Source organism: Ursus maritimus, unplaced genomic scaffold, assembly GCF_017311325.1.
Source record: "Ursus maritimus isolate PB19 unplaced genomic scaffold, ASM1731132v1 scaffold_10, whole genome shotgun sequence".
NCBI lineage: Eukaryota > Metazoa > Chordata > Mammalia > Carnivora > Ursidae > Ursus > Ursus maritimus.
In genome coordinates, this window is record NW_024423344.1 from 75940225 (window position 1) to 75964656 (window position 24432).

At 43.4% G+C, this 24432-nt stretch overlaps 1 protein-coding gene across 1 annotated transcript in view; it reads left to right on the top strand.

The window, feature by feature from the left end:
* The window catches only part of MYO16 (myosin XVI), a 434741-nt gene that overhangs the window by 269793 nt on the left and 140516 nt on the right, over positions 1-24432 (top strand). The window contains exons 21-22 of the mRNA XM_040624514.1: positions 413-565; positions 4424-4624. Of these exons, the coding sequence (XP_040480448.1) occupies positions 413-565; positions 4424-4624 (354 nt within the window). The remainder of the gene's footprint in view (positions 1-412; positions 566-4423; positions 4625-24432) is intronic.

Genomic DNA, 24432 nt, shown 5'->3' on the forward strand with positions numbered 1-24432 from the left:
TAACACAAGTGAGGAGGCCGGACATGTTTCTTCTGTCTCTGGGCCTTCCTGGTAAACCCACCTTTTATCCTCAGTTGTTGACTAGAGCCCAGATATAATTTCCTTTTGGAAATGTTTTGAGATACTCAACTGTATTTTAAACCCTAACTTTGTGAGTTAATGTTGTAATTATACTTGTAGTTTTTAACATACTCACTTTAAATTGAATAATCAGACCCAATGAAGTCAACAATACCAGGTGAAACTTTTCTCTTTGACTTCTCAAACAATCCTGTAATGCTTTATCTCAATAGACTAATTGGTGTGGAACGTTCTTGAGTCAATATGTCACCGATCTAAATGGTCATGGAACGAGTGGATGTGCATGGCCGTAATTATCCTTGTGAATTGTTCTCTTTCTCCCCCGCAATAGCTTTGTGTCAACATGACCAACGAGAAGGTGCACCACTACATCAATGACGTGCTTTTTCTACGCGAGCAAGCAGAGTGTGTACAAGAGGGAGTTACCATGGAAACTGCTTATTCTCCTGGTAACCAGACTGGAGTTCTGGATTTTTTTTTCCAGGTATTCATATAATATAATTAGATACTTTACAGGATTTAAATATGCTGAAGACAAAGAATTTTCTTTCAAGGGGCCTTAATTTTGAGATGGCTTTATATCTGAGAATTTACTGTATTTATTCTTTCAGAATTTTTTCAGAAATTTATATTTTCAGAGTCGATTTGGGAGCACAAGTTACCCTTTTCCTGAAGGGGCCTTTGAAGGATTATCAATTCATTGAAAGGACTAGAAATACCAGATCATTTTGTTATAAAAATGTTCAGCATTGGTTATGTCAATAAAACTCTCCTTTTGGCACAGTTACAAATGCTCAATGTACAAAATTAATATTTTATAAAACAATACTAACAAGATCATAGAACAAATTCAACAGGATCTTTTTATCTTCAAAGTTTGTAAATTAAGATATGGAAAAACATTGGCAGAAAAATATGTTTATGTACATATGATCTTAGAACATCTGCTGATGTCGATCCTCACCTTTATTATTTCTACCTTATAATGCAAGAATCTTTGCCTCAGTATCTCTATCATAAAAACAAAAATCTGCCATACAAACAGCAATCCCTCTGTACCAATGTAGGAAGACATGATATACGTCTATCAATAATATCTCTCAGACACTTGAACATTGTTTAAAACTGATACCTTTCAGCCATTGGAGAACATAGGCTGTAATTTTCTACCCTGTATTTCTATAAGTGTAGACTTGTAAATTTATTTTATACATTTACCTAGTATGTAGACTATTCTTGTTCCTCTTACCAACTTGTCAATCTTCTTTATTTTAATGACAGAAGAAGCCCTCTTCCTCAAGAAAGCCCTCCCTCATCATGACACACATGGTATATAACTTCTCTATGTAGGGTTTAAAAATGTCTTCAAACCGACAGCGATAATGTAGGGAACCATGTATGGGAAGCCTCAGACACCTGCTGCCCTCATTCTCGCTTGCTGCTGTATCCTTGACTGCTAACCAGTGGCCAGCAGAATGATGTTCTTTCTATGTCTTCCATGGCCATGACATTCTTTCTATGTCTTCGATGGCCATCCTTGAGATTTCACCATGGAGTGATGGTTATTTCAATGGGAGGACCCTCATCAGTAAGAGTTGGAAATGGGAGTGGGTGTTTCTGACTGCTACTTCTCTTTGATACCCATAAAAATGAAAAGATGTATCAAGTATAGGGTGAAGCTTGGGTGTTTACCTACAAATTTGCAGATCTGTGTACTAGGCAGGCATACCCTACAGTACAAAGGAAGCTTATTGTTTCCTTCCTAGTACCCATAATCCTCTCCTGCTCAGCAACATCTGTGATTTTTGCTTAAGCCACATTCATATTTCAATGAACACGTATTTGTCTTATGTCCATGAACGGAGAGGATGGATCCAGATTCTGACCTGACTCTCTACGTGTCTAGTGCATTTTGTTACCCTGTCGGTCCTCAGTGCTTTCTGTTGTTGAGGTGAAATGGCATGCATTTCGTAGAACAATCCAGTCTCTCCTAAGCCCTCACTTCTGAAGGAATTGAAGACCATTTTTTATGACTTCTTCTTCAGAGGCTTCAGCAAGTTTCCAAGTCTATAAGTTTGATTACCACCGTTCTTTCATGGTTTAATGTCAAACATACGGAAACCCTAATATGTACAAATTTAAAAACTTGGACACAATCCAAATTGTAATGCTTTAAAAAAATATCTTGTGCTATATGCAACTGGTAAATCACAGAACATTATGTCAAAAACTAATGATGTACTATATGTTGGCTAATTGAATTTAAATTTAAAAAATTTAAAAAAATAAATATTTGGTAGAATTAAAAAAAAAACATCTTGTTGGTTTCCAACCACCTTATCCTTGGAAAACATCATTTTGCTTTTGAAGTAGAGCAGTTTGGCTATTTTGGAAGTGATCCCTTCCCTTATACTACTTGGGTCCTTAACTTTGGGTTACTGAAACACCCACTAGAGCTCTAAATTCCAGCCTCCAAAGAGGTCTGTCACTGCCTCCAAGACATGGATGCATTTGCAACACTCTTAACGAGCCCATTCACCCTTCCACTGCATGTCTGTGTGTGCTCGTGTGTGTGTCGGGGGATGTAAGTGTGACAGTAGACGGAGAGTGTCATGGCGTACTACACAAATGCGTAGGTGAGGAAGCAACTGCTGGTATTATGGATCAATATCTTACTCTTCAGCAAATAGCTTGTTATACATTGAAATGAAGAGTCTGATATCCCAAGGCAACCCACGTGAGACCAGTCCTCTGCCAGCTCCTCACTGATTTTTCCTTTAGGGCCTCTCTCCATCCATGTTGTGTACCTATACTTTCATTTTTCACCTCTGGCTCTGTAGAGGGTCCCTGGTTATCTGAGAAGGTACCACACAGCGGACTTCCTTCGCCACATCCCCTTATCAGATACATTTCTGTGTTGGTAACACAAGTCTCTGGAGGTGTTAGTGACCTAGGTCGTTCGCTGGGGTGCGTCAGCTTGCTTCTTGCAGGCCTACCCAATTTCTTCCTAGTGCTTCTTCCCCCTTTATCAGTCACTCTTCTCCTTCCTTCCTGGAGAGACTATCTGTCTGCTCATTCCAGAGATGCTCCTTCAGTTGCCAGATGTCTCACAAAGGGCTCCCCCTGGTACGTGAGCCCCCACCAGGCATGGGCCTTCCCATGGCTGCCACTGTCAACCTTTCTTCTCTACGGATGGAGCTGGAAGAATCTCAACTTTTGCAGCCCTGTGACAACTGTATATAGTCTTTGCATTTTCTTTAACATGAGCAGGAAACCCCAAAAGGCTGAAAACAAGTGAAATATTTCAGCCGCAACAACTTTCTGTTGGCCCAATGAATAACATGAAAGGCCTGTGGTGGTTTAGTTTGGTGACCTTGGGTCAAATACAAACTGAATGGCTATAGGGGTCAATAGAGATCTCTTCACTTCCTGCGAAGAATTATTTTATGGTATTCACACCTCCAAAAGCACACTGAGTTGATGTGAAGAATTCAGATATATGACAGAATGAGGTAAATAAGTAGTATAAATTACCTGATTTTTAAAGGTAGATTTGACACGTCAACAGAAGAACTTTCCTAGGGATGAAAAGATAAACAGCACAGCAGTGGGTCAAAGTTATTCACCTGATGTGTAAACCAGGTGGGTACAATGGTGTTCTGTGTGCAGGGAACGAACTGTCAGGGGTTGAGAAATTCTTTCAAGCAGCATTTTCCTTCACGTGAGATTAATTTTAAGTGGTTTCTTATATATGACTTTAGCTTCCGTGTTTGACAGCTATAAACTATCAGACTTCTAATTTGAATTTTACAAGTTATAGCTTCCAACTTCATTTTTTCCAGGTCTTAATATTGGAATATTATAGTCACTTCTACTTCCTGCTGAATAGGATTTTTCTACATTTTTTTATGACTCAGCATGATTGTAGGTTCTGTTTTTGGAGAAGTTACTCGACCCACCGTAACTATGAAGCAGTCGATGCGGGTTAGAGGTCAAGAAAAGTTACACTTCTCCTTTAGTTGGAAATTTTATTTTTCTTTTTGAGATGAGAATATACTTTTTAATAACTCTGGTGTTTGAATGACATTAAAACACACTCTTTATGTATTCATCATCAATTATTAATCATCCAGCACTGTTTGGGGCCTACATTACATCAGAGTTTTGCTAGGTATTGGGGATACAATAGTGAGCAAACATAGCTGTGCATTAAAAGTAGACTAATTTAGTTTTTGAGTGCTTATATGAATATAATGAAAATACAAATGAGCATACACGTACAATAACAAACCCATCAAACTGAGTAATGGAAGAAATAATACTATCTCTTCTTGATTTTCAGAAGCCATCTGGATTTCTCTCTTTATTGGATGAAGAAAGTCAGATGATTTGGTCAACGGAACCAAATCTTCCCAAAAAGCTACAAAGTCTCCTTGAATCCTCAAACACAAATGCAGTCTATTCCCCCATGAAGGATGGGAACGGGAATGTGGCACTCAAAGACCAGGGCACGGCGTTCACTACCATGCACTACGCGGGAAGGGTAAGTTGAAAGAGCGGCATGATACGGCATGTACACTAAGGGACCAAACGTCTTCAGGGCAAGCTTTCAAGTTTTAGATATTTTAAAGTTTATTATTTCAGTGAATGAAAGTTGGGTGAACAACCCACACAATTTTATTTTTCTGAGCTCTTTTATTTTAACCTGAGAAGGACTTTGCATCTTCAGAATGTGGGTGATAAAGCAGGTAATCAGATCTTTCCGTAATGTTCCCCAGATTATAGCATAATGTGAGCCAAAGGGCCTTGGCTTTAATACAGACGGCTCTGCTCTGAACTTCGGGATCCCTTCATTATCCACGCAGATATTGGTCTTCTGACTTTACTTGCCCTCAATGTGGTTTTTAGTATTAAATTATTTTTCTTAAAGCATGTCAACCTGAGTAAAGAAAGCTACTCTCAGCCCTCTCTCAGTTCCCTAACCAGCTTGGTAACATGTGCTTCTTTCTTAAACGCCTTCAAGGACCTCCTCTTACCTGTCTACAATACCTCACACCGCGTAGGCCCGGCTAATATCCCAGGCTTCTCTGAGCTGATGCCAGTCATTTTAGCCATGACTTGTGTCACAATCCCCGTGGGCAAAACCTCTGTTCATGGGACTTTTCTAATTCACTCACTGTCTCCTGCATTCCACAATCCTCCGGGCTCCCACTCCTCCTGCTCAAGCTTGAAATACCCACCTTGTCTTCTTCACAAGGTCACACGTATCCATCTTTTGATACTCAAATCCACGTTGCACTTACCTTCCATTCAGGCCCATCTATGGTTACTATCGTCCACCTTTGAATGTGTGGCCCCTGGGTTTCCCCCATTTGGCACTTAGCAGAAGTTGCCTGTTGGAGGGTGAAAGCTCAAATCCGCGTGTTTCAGGTCATTTCAGTCCATGTTCACCGAGACTGTACTAGATGCCAAACCCAGAGCATTAGACAATGATGAAGAAACCATATTTCTTGTTCTCAAATATCTCACTGTCAAGAAATAAGGAAAAGGCAAATTAACAAATAATTATGATATAATTTGCTTGTAATAGCATGGGTAATATTAACAATGTTCTGTATTACTGAAGAAGGAAGCAATCATTCGGCTCCCAAAGAAAGTGTAGAAATATTTTCTAGAGGAGGTCAAATGTGGCCTAGGAGCTCAGTAAGGATAAGAGGAAGGAGCATTCTGGTGGAGACATGGACGTGTGAATGGCACGTCCATCCCCCAGGACCCCGTTGCCTAGGACAGAATGCACTATCGCTGTTCAAGTGGAAAATAATTTGATATAGGGAAATAATAATCAGGAGACTCCAAGTTGAATATTCAGGAATGACTCAAAACCACAGCACAGGATGGGGCTTCCAACATCACTGTGGCCTCATCTTTGATCCGGAAGCTTCCAGCCAAATGGAGAAGCTGCTGCTCCAGGGACTCTCAGTTCCCGCCACTCACTGCTGACGCCAGGAACGTGCCATTCCCTGGCAGTCAGCGTGGAGAAGTCAGTGGTCCGTGACCGGGCCGGGAGGTCTCCACTGCCGGAGAAGACAAAGCGTCGTCCTGACATGGTTATGACACCCACAGGAGAAGCAGCAGAAGCCCGGCCTCCACCACGCCTACCTTCCGAAGCTTGAGCAGTAGTGCCAGACTGCTGGAAGCTTAAGAACACTCAGACGCTAGCTGCAAGGAAGTCTGGGAGTTTTCCCACCTTCTAACGTGTGCGCTGTAAGAAGGCGGCTGTTCCTGGGAGAGCTGTGGGCCCTTCTGCTGCGTCCACCCACCCTGTATTTGGGAAATGGTACAAGAAGTACAGTTAAGTCTCTAGAGATTGGCCGGAGATAAGTCTTAAAAAAAGCTTTTTTGGACCAAATCATGAATAAATATACACGTACTACTCAGGACTTTGTCCTCTCGACAGTGTTAACTCCCCAAATATTTCCAGACAGTGTGGGGGATGAAGTAAGGAAAACAGAGAACACAGGAGAGGTCGGACTGGGGGAGAGAGGTTGGGCAATGGAAACAACTCTGGCAAGAACTGCGTTTGGACATCGCAGAGGACCGCAGAGGCCGTGTTCTCGAGACGAGCCTGCCACGCTGACTGATGGGATGTCCCAAACAGGGAGGAGCCAGAGCCTGAAATGACAGGCGTCTCTCTCCCCTCTGTGGTTGGATGGTTCCAGTGCCAACCATGAGAGGAAATCCTGGAGAAGAGACAATCTGGAAGGAAAGATATTCAGTGTAGATGTTTTGAATTTGAGATTTTTAGTAGAGACTTCAATAGGATGTGACAAATAAAATAGGTTGGTTGTTTTTAGAAACATAGGCATATTTGTGGAAATGTGTATCTTGATAATTTCACTCAGGAAGAGCATGGAGAAGATGGAGAAAAGGAGTAGGAAATGGAATCATGAAAACCAAGAGAAAGGAAGGACAAATGGGGTCAGCAGGAGACACACCTGAATGGAACAGGTGGGCAAGGAGCACCCTGGGGGAAGTGGTAGTATATGGCGCCGTGGGCGGACTGAGCAGTGAATGGCCATGGAGACGGTCTTGGTGCAAGATTTTATACACACACACACACACACACACACACACACACTCACACACACTCCCAGAGTGTTATTAACTTACTGACTACCTTTTACATATGAGAGATTTAGCCTTTAACATTTTTGATAACATTAGCAAACCTTCTAGTCCTGTATTCGAATTTTTAATCTGTATTTTCTTCATATTGAGCATTTATTAATTTATAGGACTTAATTGAAATATTACAGTAAGACATGGGTAGTGATTTTGGAAAACTCCTTTCCGATTTTCCTCTAAGCTTCATGGAAGCTGTCTTAAGTCCGTCTATACCTGACCCGCCTCGTAAGGCTGTTTGTATTGAATCTTGGAGATGTATCAGATTGTTCAATAAATGCTAATTGCATTAAACAGAATGGGACCAAGCTTTGGAATAATATGTTGTTTGTTAATTGTTTAAATGTTTGCTTTTAAAAATTATTCTAAAGCCACTTAATAGAATTTCAATTTCAGTTGTTTTTTTAAAAAACTGGGTGTTAATACGCAACTAATGAATCATCGAACTTTACATCAGAAACCAGGGATGTACTGTATGGTGACTAACATAATATAATAAAAAAACATTAAAAAATAAAATAAAAAATTGGGGGAAAAACAATGAATGGTTTGAATAAATACAATTATTTCATTGAGCTCTGATGGCAATAGAGCAGAGCAGAGCCAGTCAATTGATTAGCTGCCACGGAGCCAAACCCCATGGAATTATGAATTTTTCTGTAAAAGTGCCTTTATGTTTTAAGCAGGATTTTCCATAATTGGAGTCAATTTTGTGGTTTTATAAAAATCTTTCATTTCACTGAGATCTACTAATGAGTCTTAGCCCAAGGACTCCCTAAGGACTCATTCGCATGTTACAGTATAGATTATATGTAATTTGTGGCAATATGTCAAGCCATATGCCTTTCTAATCATCAGATGTAGCTACGTATATTTAATTTTGAGCTACTGCATTTTCAAGGAAAGCAGCATATTCTGCATCTTATAAATCAAGAGACATAGCAAAGAGCTAACTGGCTTAGGAACAGCATCCACGATCTATTTTGGACAGTAGTGTGAACATTCCCGAAGGGCCCTTTGGTGTTACAGCTGATCCCAGCGAAGAGCTCCGTGGCTCTGGGGTCCTTTGGTTTCTTTGTGGCCTCTTCCTTGGCCAGATGGATGGGGTAGAGTGTCACTCGGATTGCCACGTGCTCTTCTGTGACTGGGTTACCTGGTTTCGTGAGTGAAAACTTAGCTCTCACGGGAAGGATGATCATTGTGGCCGGCGATGAGACTGACATCCCGCCAGGAAGGACTGTTCTGCTCTGACTACGAGACCCCACCGTGCTTCTGACTCTTGTCTGGAGCAGAGGCTCCCAGGTCCTTTTAGAAATGTTTAAGCAACATTGTTTGAATTATAGCTGAAGATAGTTCCTAAACATGTTTGAATTTTTCATTACTCATAGGAGCCTGGCTTATTTTCCAATCTCCATTACAGAAATATTTTAAAGTAAGTGGGAAGAGGCTGTGTATGAAATATTAACAAGGTCTCATTAATGAGCATGGATCTGAATTGAAGAAGGCTGAGGGGTGTTTTTGTTGTTATTTGTTTTAGCAAATTTTAAATCGTATATGGATTAGCTGCTTTAGGAATTGCTCTTAAACTTCCAGTGGTGATTTAAATGGTGGATACGCATTAAATCCAGAACTGTGTCTAATTTTATTGGCTTTTAAAATTAAGAATCTTGAAAGAAAGAAGAATTATGATTTGGAAAAAGACATTGGCTCTCAGGAAATTTGAATTCCCATTAAGGTGATTCTGAACTAACTCTAATAGGAAATAGTATTTTGAAGGTCCTAAATTTTAATGTGAGAAAAGAGAATAGATTAGGTGATACTAAGGCAATCTGAAGTAATAAAAATTAAATTAATGAAAATACAGGTCAAAGTAACAGTTTTAAAATATATGATACTTGCCTGTCTGACCTTTGTTGTCTGCTCGTCAGTTCTTTTGTCTGGAAGTTGTTTATTGCGATAATTTGGTTTAACACAAAGTGATTTTCTTTGGATCCCAGAGGAGCGTCCTGTATGACCGGCCTGGTTTATACAAATCAAGTTGGTGATATTGTTCTTGCCTGAGATGATGTGTCTATGTTTCAGCCTCCTTCTCTCTCCAAACCCTTAAATATTGCGGTGGGCTGAGTGGTGGATCCCCAAAAAGATATGGCCATGTGCTCATCTCTAGAACCTGGGAATGGAATCTTATTTGGAAAAGGGGTCTCTGCTTATGTAATGACGTCCAGGATCTCGAGGTGAGGAGATCACCTGGGATGATCTGGGGGAGCTCTAAATCCAAAGGCAAGTATCCTTCTGAGAAGGAAGCAGAGAGAGATTTGGGAGAGAAAAGGAGAACTTGCAAGCAAGGAGGCAGGGACAGGAGAGAGGCAGCCACGGGGCAAGGAGCTCTAGGGCCCCCAGAAGCAAGAAAAGGCAGGAAGGCGTGTCCCCTAGAGCCTCCGGGCATATAAAGATGCCCGATGTCAGGGTTCTGCCCTCCAGAACGGTAAAAAACCAAATTTCTCTTATTCTGAGCAAACCAGTCTGTGGTCACGTGTTACCGCAGCCCCCGGAACTGACACATGTGTCCATCGACTCAACATGTACAGATCGGAAGCGAAAGGAGTGGTTCTAAGTCACAACGTTACGGGATTTCTTTACCACATGTGATTCATTTGAAAGCGACCCTGACATTTCTCCACCTCTATTGTTGCTCCTGTGATTTGCTTCACGTGAAATACCCCTTTCCTATCTTTCCAGACCTTATCCATCTTGGGACCAAATTCTTGGCCTAATCCACATTTCATTGATCTCTCCCTTCCCTAATTGGTAGTGATGTCTGATGCTTGTGTGGCATTTTCTGATTTACGACGTGCTTCTGAGGCCTTGTGTATAATCGTTGCTATGTCAGTTTTCCCGTTAAGTAAGCCTTGGTGACGTTCGGTGATTCACCGAGGATTGAACGGCTCTGCATGAGTCTCCTGGGGGCGCCTTACCAAAGTTCCACATGCTGGCTGGCTTGAAACAGCAGAGACTTACCCACATTTCCAGAGGCCAGAATCCAAAATCAGGTGTCAGCAGGGTTGGTTTCTTCCGCGGAGTCTGAGAACTCTGTTCCAAGCTTCTCTCCTGGCTTCTGGTGGTTGCCAGCCATCAACGTCGCGTGGCTTGTAGACGCAACTGCCTCTGTCTTCACAGATCTCTGTGCCCTCCTCTTCTTTGAAGGGACCAGGCATTGAATTTAGGACCCGCCGTATCCACTATGACCTCATGTTATACAAGGACATCTTTGAAAGATCTTATTTCCAAATAAGGTCATGTTCTGTGGTTCTGGGTTGGCATGAAATTTGAGGGTATGCTATTCAACCCACTACAGGGCAGTAGGTCACAATACCGTATTTCACTTTCCATTTTGAGTACCACATATTTCCCCATCTCCACCACACTGGGTGTGAGATTCCTCAAGTGTTTGTTGTCTATAGTCGTAGAATCCATGTGGTTCGGTGGAGAAGCTCTGTAGGCCCGTGGGGACTCCGTCGCCAGGACATTGAGGAGGACCCTGACCCTCAGTTGCCACATCTGAAAAGTCTGCAGTTCAGGGGAACATAATTGTTAGCCTCATCAACTTGTTCTGAAGGGCACGTATTGGGCAAGAAATCAAGGCACATATGATTCTTTTGAGATGTTCTATCAAATATGAGTCATATTTCCCCCGACAATAGCTGAAGGTCTCTCCAGGCAGAAGTACCACTGTATTTGGCAAGATTTGAACTCATCAGTAACAACTATTGAAGACTAGAGAGTATGTCAGGGATCAACTGGCTATATGTTCAGGCGAGAATATTAGGGGCCCAATTGACTTACTTGAATTAAGTGATTGATCAACATCCTTCATTTGTTAAAAAATAGATTTGTTCATTTTTATATCTTATTAATGTGCCCAGTGCCTGAAGCAAAGCTTTGTAAGTCATGTTAGAAAGTTTATTTTTATTTCTCATAGCATAATTATTATCATTTCAGCAGGTGATAGGGAAAATGTAACCACCAGAGTTATAATATAGTATTTTCTTATTATTGTGCTTGAAAAACTTCAGTGGAAGATGCAGGAAGAGATATTTCTCTATACGTGAAAATTGTAATAATAGAAGAGAAAACATTGAGATAATGTTTTAACTTATGTTAATGTTTTTTGCTGAATATACAGGTTGTTTCATGTTAAGTAGCTCTGCCTTGATCTAAGAGAATTTTTGTAAAAAATTATGTTCTTTATCATTTAGCTTTATGACTCATATTTTAATGGAGCAAAGAGGTGTGTGAAATTTTACTGCAGATTTTAGAAGATCCTTACCATTATTGTTTGCCTGAAGGATATGAAAGCATTCTCTGCAATTTCTTTACCACATATTCTGAGATGTAATTTTATGACAGTTTGAAAATGTAGTGCACCTTTATATAATGCGCTTGTAGATGGGTCTTTCTGTGGGTGGATTTTGATTGTTTTCATCAGGATTCCTTTTTCCGTCCCCCAAACTGCATCCCCGCGGAGCACGTTGTAATCCCAGACACAGAGGACTTGATCATTAGTGTTCATGTCGCTGACTTCCACAGGCCTTTATGAGAACCATATTACTAAAACATCGCTGATAGAAGTCATGTGGGGGAAAATGATGTTACTGATTTGTGGCCAGTCTATAAAACGTCTGATTTTTTTTTTTCCTTCTCCTTGAATAAGATCTACTCCCGTCACTGGATAAACGAAGTCTGAAATTTATCGGTTGAGATTGCTGTTACTCAGATCTGAGAAGTAGAGACACTGCAGTAGATTCTAGGAGATGCACTGATGACAGCAAGCCTCTTTGCCCCTCAGACGTATTTACATAACACGTATGCAGAGGCAATGGTGGCCTGTTCACTTTCCCAGTTCCACCTGCACCACGAACGCCTTCTGTAGCTTGTCGACTGGCCCTCACCTCGGAGATCTGTGGGAGGCACGATGTGCCCAAGAGATCTCGGAAAGTGAACCTTTAAATCAAAAGAAAAAGGAGATGAACTAATCAATAGGGAGCCTTCCATTTATTTCTTTTCCTTTTCTCTAGGCAGAATCCCCAGACATAACAATGAATTCTGTCTGGTCAAGCCAAATGGATACTATTAAAGGTTATTTGACAAAGATATCTTGACCCACACAGAACGAGTTTAATTTCCATCTGTATTTGCTCACCTCTTGGGCAGGATCCTGGAAAAATAAAAATTAACTCCACAAGGCCCCTGGTGCTCTGTTGCTCATATCAATTGTGCCTCTGGCGTAAATTTCTGTAGGAGACCTGATGAATGTTTCCTTATCCAGAGTTTTGTTTGGAAGAGAAAATGCAGGCTCTCATTCAGGGAATCTTGCTGTTTCTTAGAGGATTTAATAGGTTCTGTTATCGCCATGGACCAACAGAAAGTTGTAAATAAGGAACTTCAGGGTTCTTGGAATATTGATATCTTATTGTTAGTTGATTTTTTTTCCCTTAAAAGGAACCAATGAGGCATATTCATAAATTTCAGATAAGGCAATCTCAAGGTAATGTTTATATTCAGATGCTAGATAAGGACCCTTAACAATAATACTGTGTGCTCCTAACTTTCTTTGTTTATTAGTATTTATAACGTAAAGTGAATGAGAATGAAAGCAAGCAATACTGTTAGATAGAATCGCTTAATGGAAAAGTAAAAAGTAGAAGCCTCTACCTATCAGTATTGATGGCTATAGAGAGATCAGTTTACCACTACACATGAAATTGAGACTCTTTTTAGCAAACCTCAGATAGAAAGCTGAAACCACACATGAAAAATTATCAGACCCATGTATATTTGCCTGAAGATGATCTTTCATTTCTTTTCCTAAAATCCAATCTTTACATACATGCTGATGTGATGTCTTATATTCGAGAAGATATTCCAAAGTTTTGGGTTTTTATCACCTGGCAATCCCAACCACCTCTTTTCTAGGAATCGTATTTTGCATCACGTGAAAGGGATTATAAATTTGACTGATAAGTGAATTTACTTCCATTCCATAAATATCGATGTTTCCCAGTAGAGTATTTTATGTCTCCTGCTGGGACTTTATATACCCTCAAGATTCCCTTTCCTGCATGACATGAGTCCTGAAACTACAGTCTGTTTGTCTGTGGGCTTCATGCCTGCATATGTGCTTGTTAAGATCTCTCCTTGGCTGATATCGTCAGCTCGGCAGATCCAGAAGCCAACTGCACCCAATTCCCAAACCACCTCCCACGCGCTCTCTCTCCCTCTCAACTCGCTTCAAAAAAGTAAAGCAGTGAAACTGATTTCCCGTATTTGTCCCACTTTTCGACGCATGGTAAAATCAGAAACCCAGTTAATTGCCAAATACTAGCCCCCCCTCCCCTCCTTAGTCCTGAATCCAAACGCTCCCTCCCTGCCCTGGGACCCTAGTTCACAGCCCCTCGCTCACAGCTCTTGCCACCAGCTGGCCAAAGAGGCTCAGTTACCAATTAAGGAATGAGTGAGCAGTTTTACTTAAAAGCGTATGAACTGCCTCTGCTCCATTGATCTTTTTGTTTCTCCAGTAACACTGTTCAAAGTTAAAGGTGATTATTCTGATTCCACTTGTTAATTACAGACGCACTCGGGGCCGTGATGGCAGCTGTCCTTATCAGCTGCTCAGAAACCGCTCTTTTAAGCAATTTTGCCACCAAGCCTCTGTCTGCCTGGTAGAAGAATAAATTCCCTCTCCCTTCTAAAGACCAGCTCTTCGAGATCATTTTCACACTCTTGTTCTTCATGTACCTGGTAGTTGAACAAGCAACTCGGGGGATGTAATCAGATTCAATTTTATTTTTGGCTCACACTGCTTTTTAAAATAAGTTCAGCAGAGACAGTCCTTTCCTTGGAACCAGATAAAAACCCAGGCAGCTCCCGTGATATTTCTGGTCTCTGTCCAGTAATAGGACGTCCTTCATTTGCTTTCGTTGGCACTCAGACTCAGTTCAGTAATGAAGAACTTCTCGTCCTTGTTAATAATCATCGTTACAAACCTCACTGAAAGGTGGGGCCCCCTTGCCTCCACTGCAGAGGTCGCTGTCCATACAGAGGCCTCGGGAGTCCTGTTTTCTCTCTTTGCTTGAGCTGCGTGGTCTCACATCATCCCAGGGGTTTCCCACAAACGGTGCCTTTCAGCGTTCAGGGCGCGCTCTGCCTGGGTGCTTTCGTGGGTCCCCAAGACACGGTGCCCCTGCCTGGGTGGTGCTGACCCTTGGGGCTGGCTGCTCCCCATGGCCCCGGTTGGTGGGTCCATTCACATAGACTCTCTGCCCTGGGCTCGGTCCTGCCAGCCCCAGGTCATGCCCTATTGGCCAGGATGTCCCAGAACTTGGACTTGGGGACCACATGAGGGGACTTCACCACGGCCTTTGTAGTTCATCAAAAACCGTCTACATTCTGGGCTCTGCACTTGCAGAAGCTGACAGGAGAGTCTGTCCCACTGCAGCACGGGCTGTTCCTGTGCCCACATCTGCCCCTCACCCGCCCGTTTCTGTTTTTGTGCTTCTCAGTGGAGTTAAACACCAGCTTGCGATGTCTGCCTAAGTGGTGGGACAATGTCAGCGTATGAGAGGGATCCCATGAAGCCCCTTCCCACTTGGTTTAGGGGACGGGGGTTGGGGAGGGGGAGAAGCTGTGGAAAAGCATTTATGGCCATATTTGCATGCTTTATAAAGCAACTGTTGTGTCCTTGAACTAGGTATGAGAGCAATAGACCCATAGAGGTAGACATGGTTATAGAAAGCAATTACAGTAGATTGATAGATAAAGCAAATGTGCACACACACACACACACACGGACACACACACACGGACACACACACACACACACGGACACACACATCAAATACCCACGCTGCCAGAAACTCATGAAAGCTCTCTATGCTATCATCTGGGAGATGCTAAAATCCCTGATTTGTCATTGAAGGTGGCTCCCTTTATTTTTTTTTTTTTTTAAGATTCTATTTATTTGACAGAGAGAGCGAGAGAGCACAAGCAGGGGGAGCAGGAGGAAGAGGGAGAAGCAGCGTCCCCGCTGAGCAAGGAGCCTGACTCCGGGCTTGATCCCAGGACCCTGGGATCATGACCTGAGCCTAAGGCAGATGCTTCACCGACTGAGCCCCCCAGGCGCCCCCAAGGTGGCTCCCTTATAGAAACTTTAACTTTTAGCACTTCAACTCTGTGGAAATACAGATTTCCGTATTAGAACCACACTGTTTATGCGATACTATAATTAGCAACGTGGTTCGTCCTCAGCTTACTGCCCAATGAGGTAGAATGGGCACACTGTTGAGACCCCCTCATCCTGATGTTTGTAGCATGGACGGTCCCTAGATCAGCACGATAAGAGTGAGAACAAAGGAGAGGAAGGCGCTTGCTGTCTAAGGAGTGAATCTCTGAGTGAGGCCGTAAAAGCCCCCCCGCCTCCCCCAGAGACTGTGACACCAGGGCTTGGCACTCCGGGGCTTCTCTGTTCACTTCCCAGTTTGCCCGAGGAAGGTCGAGAGCTGTCATGTTGGGGCTCCCAGCCTACACTGCACTCTCTGCTTGTTCTCCTCTAGCCCGTGAGTCTGTGCCGCCCTGCCCGTGTGCTGGGACCCATTCTGCTCGCTCCGCCTGAGTCATTTTATGGGCACAGCTGAGCTCTCCTATAACACTCACTCTTTCTAGAATGACAGGTTCTCGTTGCTTTGTCTGCCGCCTCCATCAGCCCCTTCCAGGCCCCACGTCGTTCTCTTTGCTTTCCTCTTTACCGTCAAGAGCTTCCTTCGCCTTCTTCGGCTGTTCTGCACAGTGATGAGCCCGGTGTCTCTCCCGGTCCTTTCCCGAGCTGTCAGCACGAGACACGACTAGACAAAGCGAGCCCCTGGGAACGGTGGAGGTCAGTCAGGGTGCCATGTGGAAAGCAGGCTGCACCAGATTTTCAAGGAGGAGGAAAGGAGTACAGAGAAGTTGAAGAGACAGACAAGGGACAGTGAGGTGACCCAGACACGTGTCCCAGTGGAAGCACCCCCCTCCTCTAAGGCTGGAGAAAGGAAGGGAAGAGGAGGAAGCTCTGGGGTGAGAATGGAACCCATATGTTGGAGAGGAAAAGAGTCTCCAAGAATCCTACCCTCTGGTCTTCTGCCCAAGGCCCCTGCCGCAGCCCAGCTGGATGGCTGGGTCCGAGCACCACGGGGCGGTCAGGGCAGGGACACTCCGGCCAGCAGACAGTGTATGTAGATGGGACAGGACATTACTAAGCACGATGTGTGGCCGGTCCTTTTTTTTTATTTTGTAAAGTGCGTGCTTAGACTTGGATAGGGTTAATAGATGATAGATTAATATTGGCTATCTCTGAGAAAAGGAATTACAAAAAAAGAAAAAGAAAAGGAATTACAAGTAATTTTTACTTTATTTTTTTTTTAAGATTTTATTTATTTATTAGACAGAGATAGAGACAGCCAGCGAGAGAGGGAACACAAGCAGGAGGAGTGGGAGAGGAAGAAGCAGGCTCATAGCGGAGGAGCCTGACGTGGGGCTCGATCCCATAACAATGGGATCACGCCCTGAGCCGAAGGCAGATGCTTAACCACTGTGCCACCCAGGCACCCCTAATTTTATTGTTTTCCCAATTTTATAAATACACATGTATTGTATTTTATAAGGTGTCTGTAAAATATAAAAATATTAGAAGAAGACTTGCCCTAGCCATTTTTCTTGATTTTTTTTTTTCCACATGTAGTCTTAGAACCCTGATGATGCCCTCAATCCGATGAACGTGATATTTAGTAACCTTGGCTATTAGCCACATCAGAGGCAGTTCAAAAGTCTAAGTAGATGGTATCTACCCGTGCCCATTTACTGTGTGCATACGTTGCCTGTTCCCATTCCCTTAAAATAACTTCCTGTATTGTGGGCTGTGCTGGCGAAGTCACCAGACTTTAGTGGGAACTGACCTTGGTGAACTTTACATTGAATAAATAAGAAACTGGCTTCCAGAGAAGCCGATGATGTCATGCCCACAGCTAATGGTCACGATCCATGTGTCCTAAGTGTATTTTCGGTTGGCAGGTGGAAACTAGGATAAGAACTCTTCTTTATAACCCTGGGTCCGTTTCTCTTTCTACTGCAGCAAACTTTTATTCATTTTATGTCCCCAGACTGCCAGCACTGTTTATAGCTTACACAGGGTACCCCAGCAATAATCAGGGTTGTTTGAAAAATGCTGGATTCTATTGCTACTGTCTCAGGTGCAAATATTTGAAAATCCTCTCTGAACAGCTTTTTAGAAATGCTAACTCTCCTCTGGAAAAGGGTTGACGATGTGTATATAATATAGTGTAGGGTCATCTTAAACTTATCGGCAGTTTTTAACTATGCCAATATCTCCTCTTATCATTGGACTGTATCTACAACGCCCAGGAAACACTTCTCTGCACACCTGTGGCTGGGCTCCCTCGCTCGCTGCCAGCATCCCAGGGAGGACAGAGTTCACTGAGCAGCCTACACGGCGTGCTGGTACCTGGAGCCGCGATTCTCATCCTTGCACGTGCATCAGGATCAACTGGGGAGCCAGCTAGAAATGCAGGTTCCTTGGCTCTACTCCTAAAAATGATGATTAAAGAGCCAGGAGAATTCTAAAGCGTGTGCATGTGTATTAAGCCCTAGAGAATGCTTTCTTGCAGGTACTCTGTGAAGCATGTTTTCAGAAACGCTAAAGGTATTAGCACACAGTAGGCGCTCATGTGAGCACACATTCCACAACCTTGCATGGCCTCCTGCTGCGTGCCAGGCGCCCGCAGGGGGACCGCACTGTAGGTGTAAAGAGTACACAGAGCCCAGCTGGGCGACCCCAGCACCATCCCTATCAAAGGGCAGGAAGCCAACTGCCCTTGCTGTCAACTCAGGGAGTGAAAGCCAGTGATGGTGGAGGGGGCTCTCTCACCTCTGCCTTCCGTTTCCTTGGTGATCAACCAAGCCCGAGCCTGACACCCTTAGTGAGAAGGAGGAGGTTAGCGTTTCATAACTTTTCTTTGTGGACCTGGGAAACGAGGCAGCTTGATCAAGTGTGATTCATAGCCATGGGGAAAGCTTGATTTTACCTATATAGCTAACCTAATCTATCTTTTGATTGTGTGCATTGCAGTCCTGGAGTGTTACAGCAAGGACTTCGAGGAAAACAGCACCCCCGCACCCCCAGCCCTGTCCCTGGTTCACCCACACTCCTCTTCCATGGGCCCCTAGGCCGAAGCATTTGCATGGGTCTTGCTAACTGCTGAAACACAAGCAAAATGCTAAGTTTCCTTTGGGGTCTTTTCATGGAGCAGACTCATTCCAAAGGAATCTTTGAATCCATAGACAGCTTCCTTAAGCATGGGAATTGGGCTGTATGCATATAAATGTCTCCATTACATGCATGGGGGACGCCGCCACTGAACACATGAATCCTATCTTCCAGCCCTCAAGAGGAAAAAAAAAGTCAAGTCTGAGGTCTAGTTATGTAAAGACAGAGGGGAAAAAGGAAAAAAGTAGTTGAAAGCATAGACTGGCCTCTATCTTTTGCTACTTTCATGTTTTTCTCCTTTCATCCCTTAATAATAAGCCAGCAAGGACAGGCAAGGCAGGGCAGCGAGAGAGCTGACCCGAGTGACTGAGAAAATCCTCTGCCTCCCACCTGCTTCCTGCTGCTCCCACAGCACCTGTCCATCAGTCCTTCCTCCTCCGGGGCACGGCTGAGAGGACGGACCTTGCTCTGTTCTCCTGACAGCACAGACTCACAAAGCCAGCGTGATTTCTAGGGTACATTGACTCTCTCCTTGGTTGTTTCCCTTCCATAGAAATTTCTCCATCCGTTCCACTAGGCTTTGAGGCTCACCTCCCTTTGGATGCCCGGGAACCAGGGGCGTTGGTCCCACTGAGTTTTGCGGCTTCTGTGGTTTCTTTTCTATGCGGTCATGGCCCCCTCTGCCTCCTAGAGGCCGCTGTCGTGGGTGAGGTCCCGAGGATGCCAAGGCGGAGATGGCAGCGAGCTTCAGGTGCTTACCCCTCCCCGGGAGACTCGCTCGGTCTGGCAGCGGTCCCTTCGCCGAGTGACACGGGATTCTGACCGATGAGGTTACAGCTACAGGATGGGCGGTCCTCGTGGCAGCCTCAGCACAGGACCCAGAGGACATCGCGAGTCCTTCTCAGGTCGATGCTGTAAAAAGTTCTGGAGCAGGTCAGAGAAGAAGGTAGAGGCGAGCATTAGAAGCAGGTTTAGGCTGTTGACTAGAAAACCAGGTCCCGCGTGGAGCCGAGCGCTCACCACCTTCTTCACGATGTTCAAAATCCCCTTGAAAGGCAGGCAGACAGACAGACAGAGGTGGAGAGACACAGAGAGGCTGACGTGACCTTCCGTGTTCTGAAGACGAGAAGGCACAGTATCTTGATGTGTTTACCGCCAGGCGCCGGGACTCGTTGAAGCTGGAGCCTGGAAGGTGTGCGCCCTGCCCGCTGCTGCTTCCCCCCGGAAGCTTCGGGGCCCGGAGCGCTGGGCCTGCCGAGCAGACTCGGCCTTGGCCCCCGGAGGAGCTGGGAGGTTTGCTGAAATGGGAAAGGCCGGATGGATGCCAAGGGGGTGACTGGGCCGCAGAGTGGCCGGAAGTGAGGAGGAAGGTAGAGTGGAAACGTGCCCCACGTGGAAGAATCGTGTGGACATCGTTCTGAAGGTGAAGATTCATCGGGGATCCGACGAGAGTGCTCATTGACTTAGTGCTTTTCCATTCCATCTTTTTCTCAAAATTTACCTTCACGTTCTTGCATTCTTTTCTGGATAAAAGAGTAAATGTATGTTATTTTAGTCTAGATTATATATTTTTTTTAGCTGTGGCCACCTCGTTTTCTATCATTTTTTTAAATGCAAAAACAAACACAACCTTTTAGTTACACTTATTAAAATACAGCTTTCCTCTTAGGGTGTGCAGTTTTGAAATGGATGGGCCTCCTTCAGATTTTTGTGCTAAGTTTCTGAATTTGTATCATACCCCCACCTCCCCACTGCAGAGGGTGTCAGAGGAGGCCTAGTGGGGGGCTGGGGCTTTAGCCACCCCCAGAAGTAACCCGGCCACAGCTGTCCTCCCCCCACATCCCCTTAGTGGTGGCCATGCAGGAAGCAGTGAAGACACATGCCAGCCCCTTCCATCCGCTCACTGCGCAGCCAGGGAGATATGACGGGGGACGCGGGAGACCAGAGCACCTCTCTGCCCAGCAGTGATGAGTGTGCTCTCTTCTACCTCAGAGGTGGTTGAGTGGGGAGCCTGGCTTCTCCCACGTGGCAACCACAAGGCTGTGCCTCCCTTCCCCTCGGAGTGGCACCAGAGGAAGCCAGCTGAAACAGAAGTTGGAGCTGGAGACGTTGACACCCTGCTCTGGGCACGTGACAGGACATGTGTAAGGATCTCCACAGGATATGGTGGAACCCACAGCACCGCTAGCCAACAGGACCTGCTCACTTACAGAACACTTAGCCCAATGAAAGCAGAATGTGCATGCTTCTTACGTCCCAGCAGAACATGTATCAAGAAAGACCACATGCTGAGCCGTAAATCAAAACTAAAGAAGTTCAGAGAGATTGGAATCGTAGGGAGTGGGCTTACCGCCACAATGCAACCGAACTAAAAATCAACCGCGGAAAGATAGCAGGCAGATTTCCAAATACTTGGAAACTAAACAATGCCCTTCTGTCTAATCTATGGATCAAAAAGGGAGTCTCAAGGTAATTAAAAAGATATGTTGAACTGAATGCAAACGCAAGCACTACATATTGAATTTGTGAGACACAGTTAAAGCAATGCGGAGAGGAGAGTGTGTATCACTAAATGCATATGTTAGAGAAGGGGAAAGTCTCCGTCGATGATCTAAGGTCCAACCTCAAGAACCTGGAAAAAGGAGAGTAAAATAAAACCAAAGCAAGCAAACAGAAGGCAGTAACAAGAACAGAGATCAACGAAGTTGAAAAAAGTAGAGAAAATCAGTGAAACAAAGGGCTGGGTGTTTGAAGATAACCAAGAAATGACAGACCTGTAGAAAGAATAACAAAGAAGAGAAAAGACACAAACTGAAGTCTATCAGGAATAAAACAGGGAGTTTCGCCACAGACCCTGCAGACACCAAAGAGATGGAAAGGAGTAATATAATCAACAGTCCCAAACAACAACTTAGATGAAATGGACCAACTCCTCAAAAACACAAACTACCTCAATTTACCCAATGAAATACATCACTGAATATCACTGTAACCATCAAGGAAATGAATTTATGATTTAAATCTCTCCAAAAGGAAAGTTCCAGTCCCCAGTGGTTTCGCTGGAGAATTCTACCAAATGTTTAAAGGAAAATTAACATTAAACTTACAAAATCTTATCTAGAAAATAGAAGGGAGAACACTTCTTGATTCATCTTATGAAGCTAGTATTACCCAGTATGAAAACCAGACACAGTAAACACACACACACACACACACACACACACACAAACTGAAGATCAGTGAGCCTCATGAATGATAATGCAAAAAGACTTTTAATATTAGCAACTATAATTTCACAATATGTAAAAAGAATTATCCAGCATGAATAATTTGTTGTTGTTGTTGTTTTCTGGAGATGCAAAGCTGGTAGGATATTTGAAAATCAGTCAGAATTAATCCACCGTGTTAACAGGCTAAGCAAGAAATAAACCACATGATCATATCAATTGATGCAGAAAAAGCATTTGATAATTCAACATTCATTCATGATAAAAACACTCAGAAAAGTAGGGTTAGAGGAGACATCCTCAATTTGACAAAGAGCATCTACAAAAATCCTACAGTTAACGTAATATTTAATGGTGAAAGGCTGTGTTTCGCTCGTAAGATCAGAAAGAAGGCAAGGGTGTCTGTTCTCACCATTGTTATTAAACATAATGCTGGAAGTTCTAGCAAGTGCAATAAGAAATGAAATAAAAGGCAGATATATTGAAAAGGAAGAAACAAATCGGTCCTTTTGGAGATGACGTGATTGTCTATGTGTAAAATCCTAAGGAATCTACTAAAAAAAAAAGGGAAAAGGAAAAAAGTCCTCATGGAACTATTATGTGAGTTCAGCAAGGTCATAGGATACAATATAAATGTAAAATAATCAACTGTATTTCTATATACTAGTAAAGGGCACCAAAATTAAAAATACAATAACATTTACAATTGCTCATAAAAAACGGGTATAAATGGGTATAAATCTAACAAAACATGTGGAGAATCTGTATGCTGAAACCGGCAAAACCGTGACGAGAGCAAGCAGAGAGATGCATAGGAGACACGTCACGTTCGTGGGTTAGAACACAGCCTGGTCAATAGTCTCACTGACGATCAGCATAGTAATACTTCTCCCCAAATTGCTACCCAGGTTTAATGCAATTCCTATCAAAATCATAGCAAAAATTTGTTTAGATATAGAGCTATTGATAGACAACATTGCTCTAAAATTTACATGGAATAGTGAATAAATTAGAATAGTTAAAACAATTTTATAAAAGATTTATTAATTTTTTTGTGGAGGGGTAGGGCAGAGGGAAACAGAGAATCTCAAGCAGGCTCCCCACTGAGCGTGGAGCCAGCCCGGGGCTCGATCTCACCACCCCGAGAGCATGACCTGAGCCAAAACGAAGAGTTGGACACTTAACTTGACTGAGCCACCCAGGTGCCCAAAACAATTTTTATAAAGAAGAGTAATGTGGGAAGAATTCATTTAATTTAATGTCTTCTTATAAAGCATCCGTAATCAAGACAGAGGTGAGGGGATAGTCGTGTAGATCCATGGAACAGAGTAAAGAGCCCAGAACCTACCAGTAGCTTCAGCTGATTTTGGGGATGTGAGTGTGTCCATAACTTGGCGGCACGTGGGGTCCGTGCACTCAGGTAAATGTCCTGCGTCCTCATTGCACTCATGTCAATACTCTGGTTGTGGTCTCTCTGCAGGACGATACCATTGGCAAGAACTGGGTAAAGGGTCCACAGGATCTGTCTGTGTTATTTCTTACAACTGCCAGTGAATCTGCAATGATCTCAAAATCAAAAGCTTAATTCAGAAATATTTTAAGGTGATGGTAGCAGGTTATATATAGACGTAATAAATGGACATGAGTGGATATCATTTACTTAGATTTCCAAATTGCCTTTGACAAGGCCAATATTAAACTTCATTGACTTGAAGAAATTGTCATGGTTAAAAGATCAAATCTGGAATCCGATTGTATTCTATCTTTAAAGTGAAAAAAAAAATTACAACCTCTCACCTATGTGTTTGGTATGTGTTGTGTATTCCTTGACTCCATCCGCTGAAAACTATAAACATTGACTAGCCCACCAGTAATGCGCTGTGTGTACCTTTTAGGATCTGGGGTGCGGGCGTCTCTCATTTTGATTTTCCCCTCAAGTATGCAAGGACTCTTTGAGGAAATACTTCATTCCAGATTTGGGACCAGGAAAAAAATATTCTTTGGAACCTTGTGCTAACAGTCCCTGATGCCAATTTTATGTATCACGTTCTCAGTCATTTGCATTATTATATTGCGATGATACGATAACCATTGTGGGCAGTGTCTCAAGCTTGTGTTGAGCTGTGAACCCAAATCCTGTGGGTACTGTGGTCATCCCTATCTTATGAGTAAGTCGAAGCTCTCAGACTTGGAGCACCCTTCAGACTATTATTTAACACGTGAGAGAGAGCTCTAGTAATTCGCGCATTGTCACGAAAATAATTAAGCTCGCGTGCTTCAAGATTTGTTAATTTGATACAAAGTAGAAACTTGTGCTAAACTCCATGTTCCTACAAGCATCACACTGCCCAGCTGAGCATTTGCACGTGGATGTGCGTGCGAGATGCTGTTTCCTAGGTGACTTGAGCAACTGGAGGCTCCCGCTGGCCTTGAGTTTCCATGGGAGACCTTTAGCTTTTTCTCCACGTAGCCCGGTACAGGTGCCCTTCATGAGAACTTTCCAGAGCACGGTCCAAAAAGCACAAGATCCAAAGCATGGTCTTGTGATAATGACTTATCAGGACAATTTTTAATAAAATGGCACAGTGTTGCGCTGTGTTTGGTCATGATACACGAAAACCTTTTTGT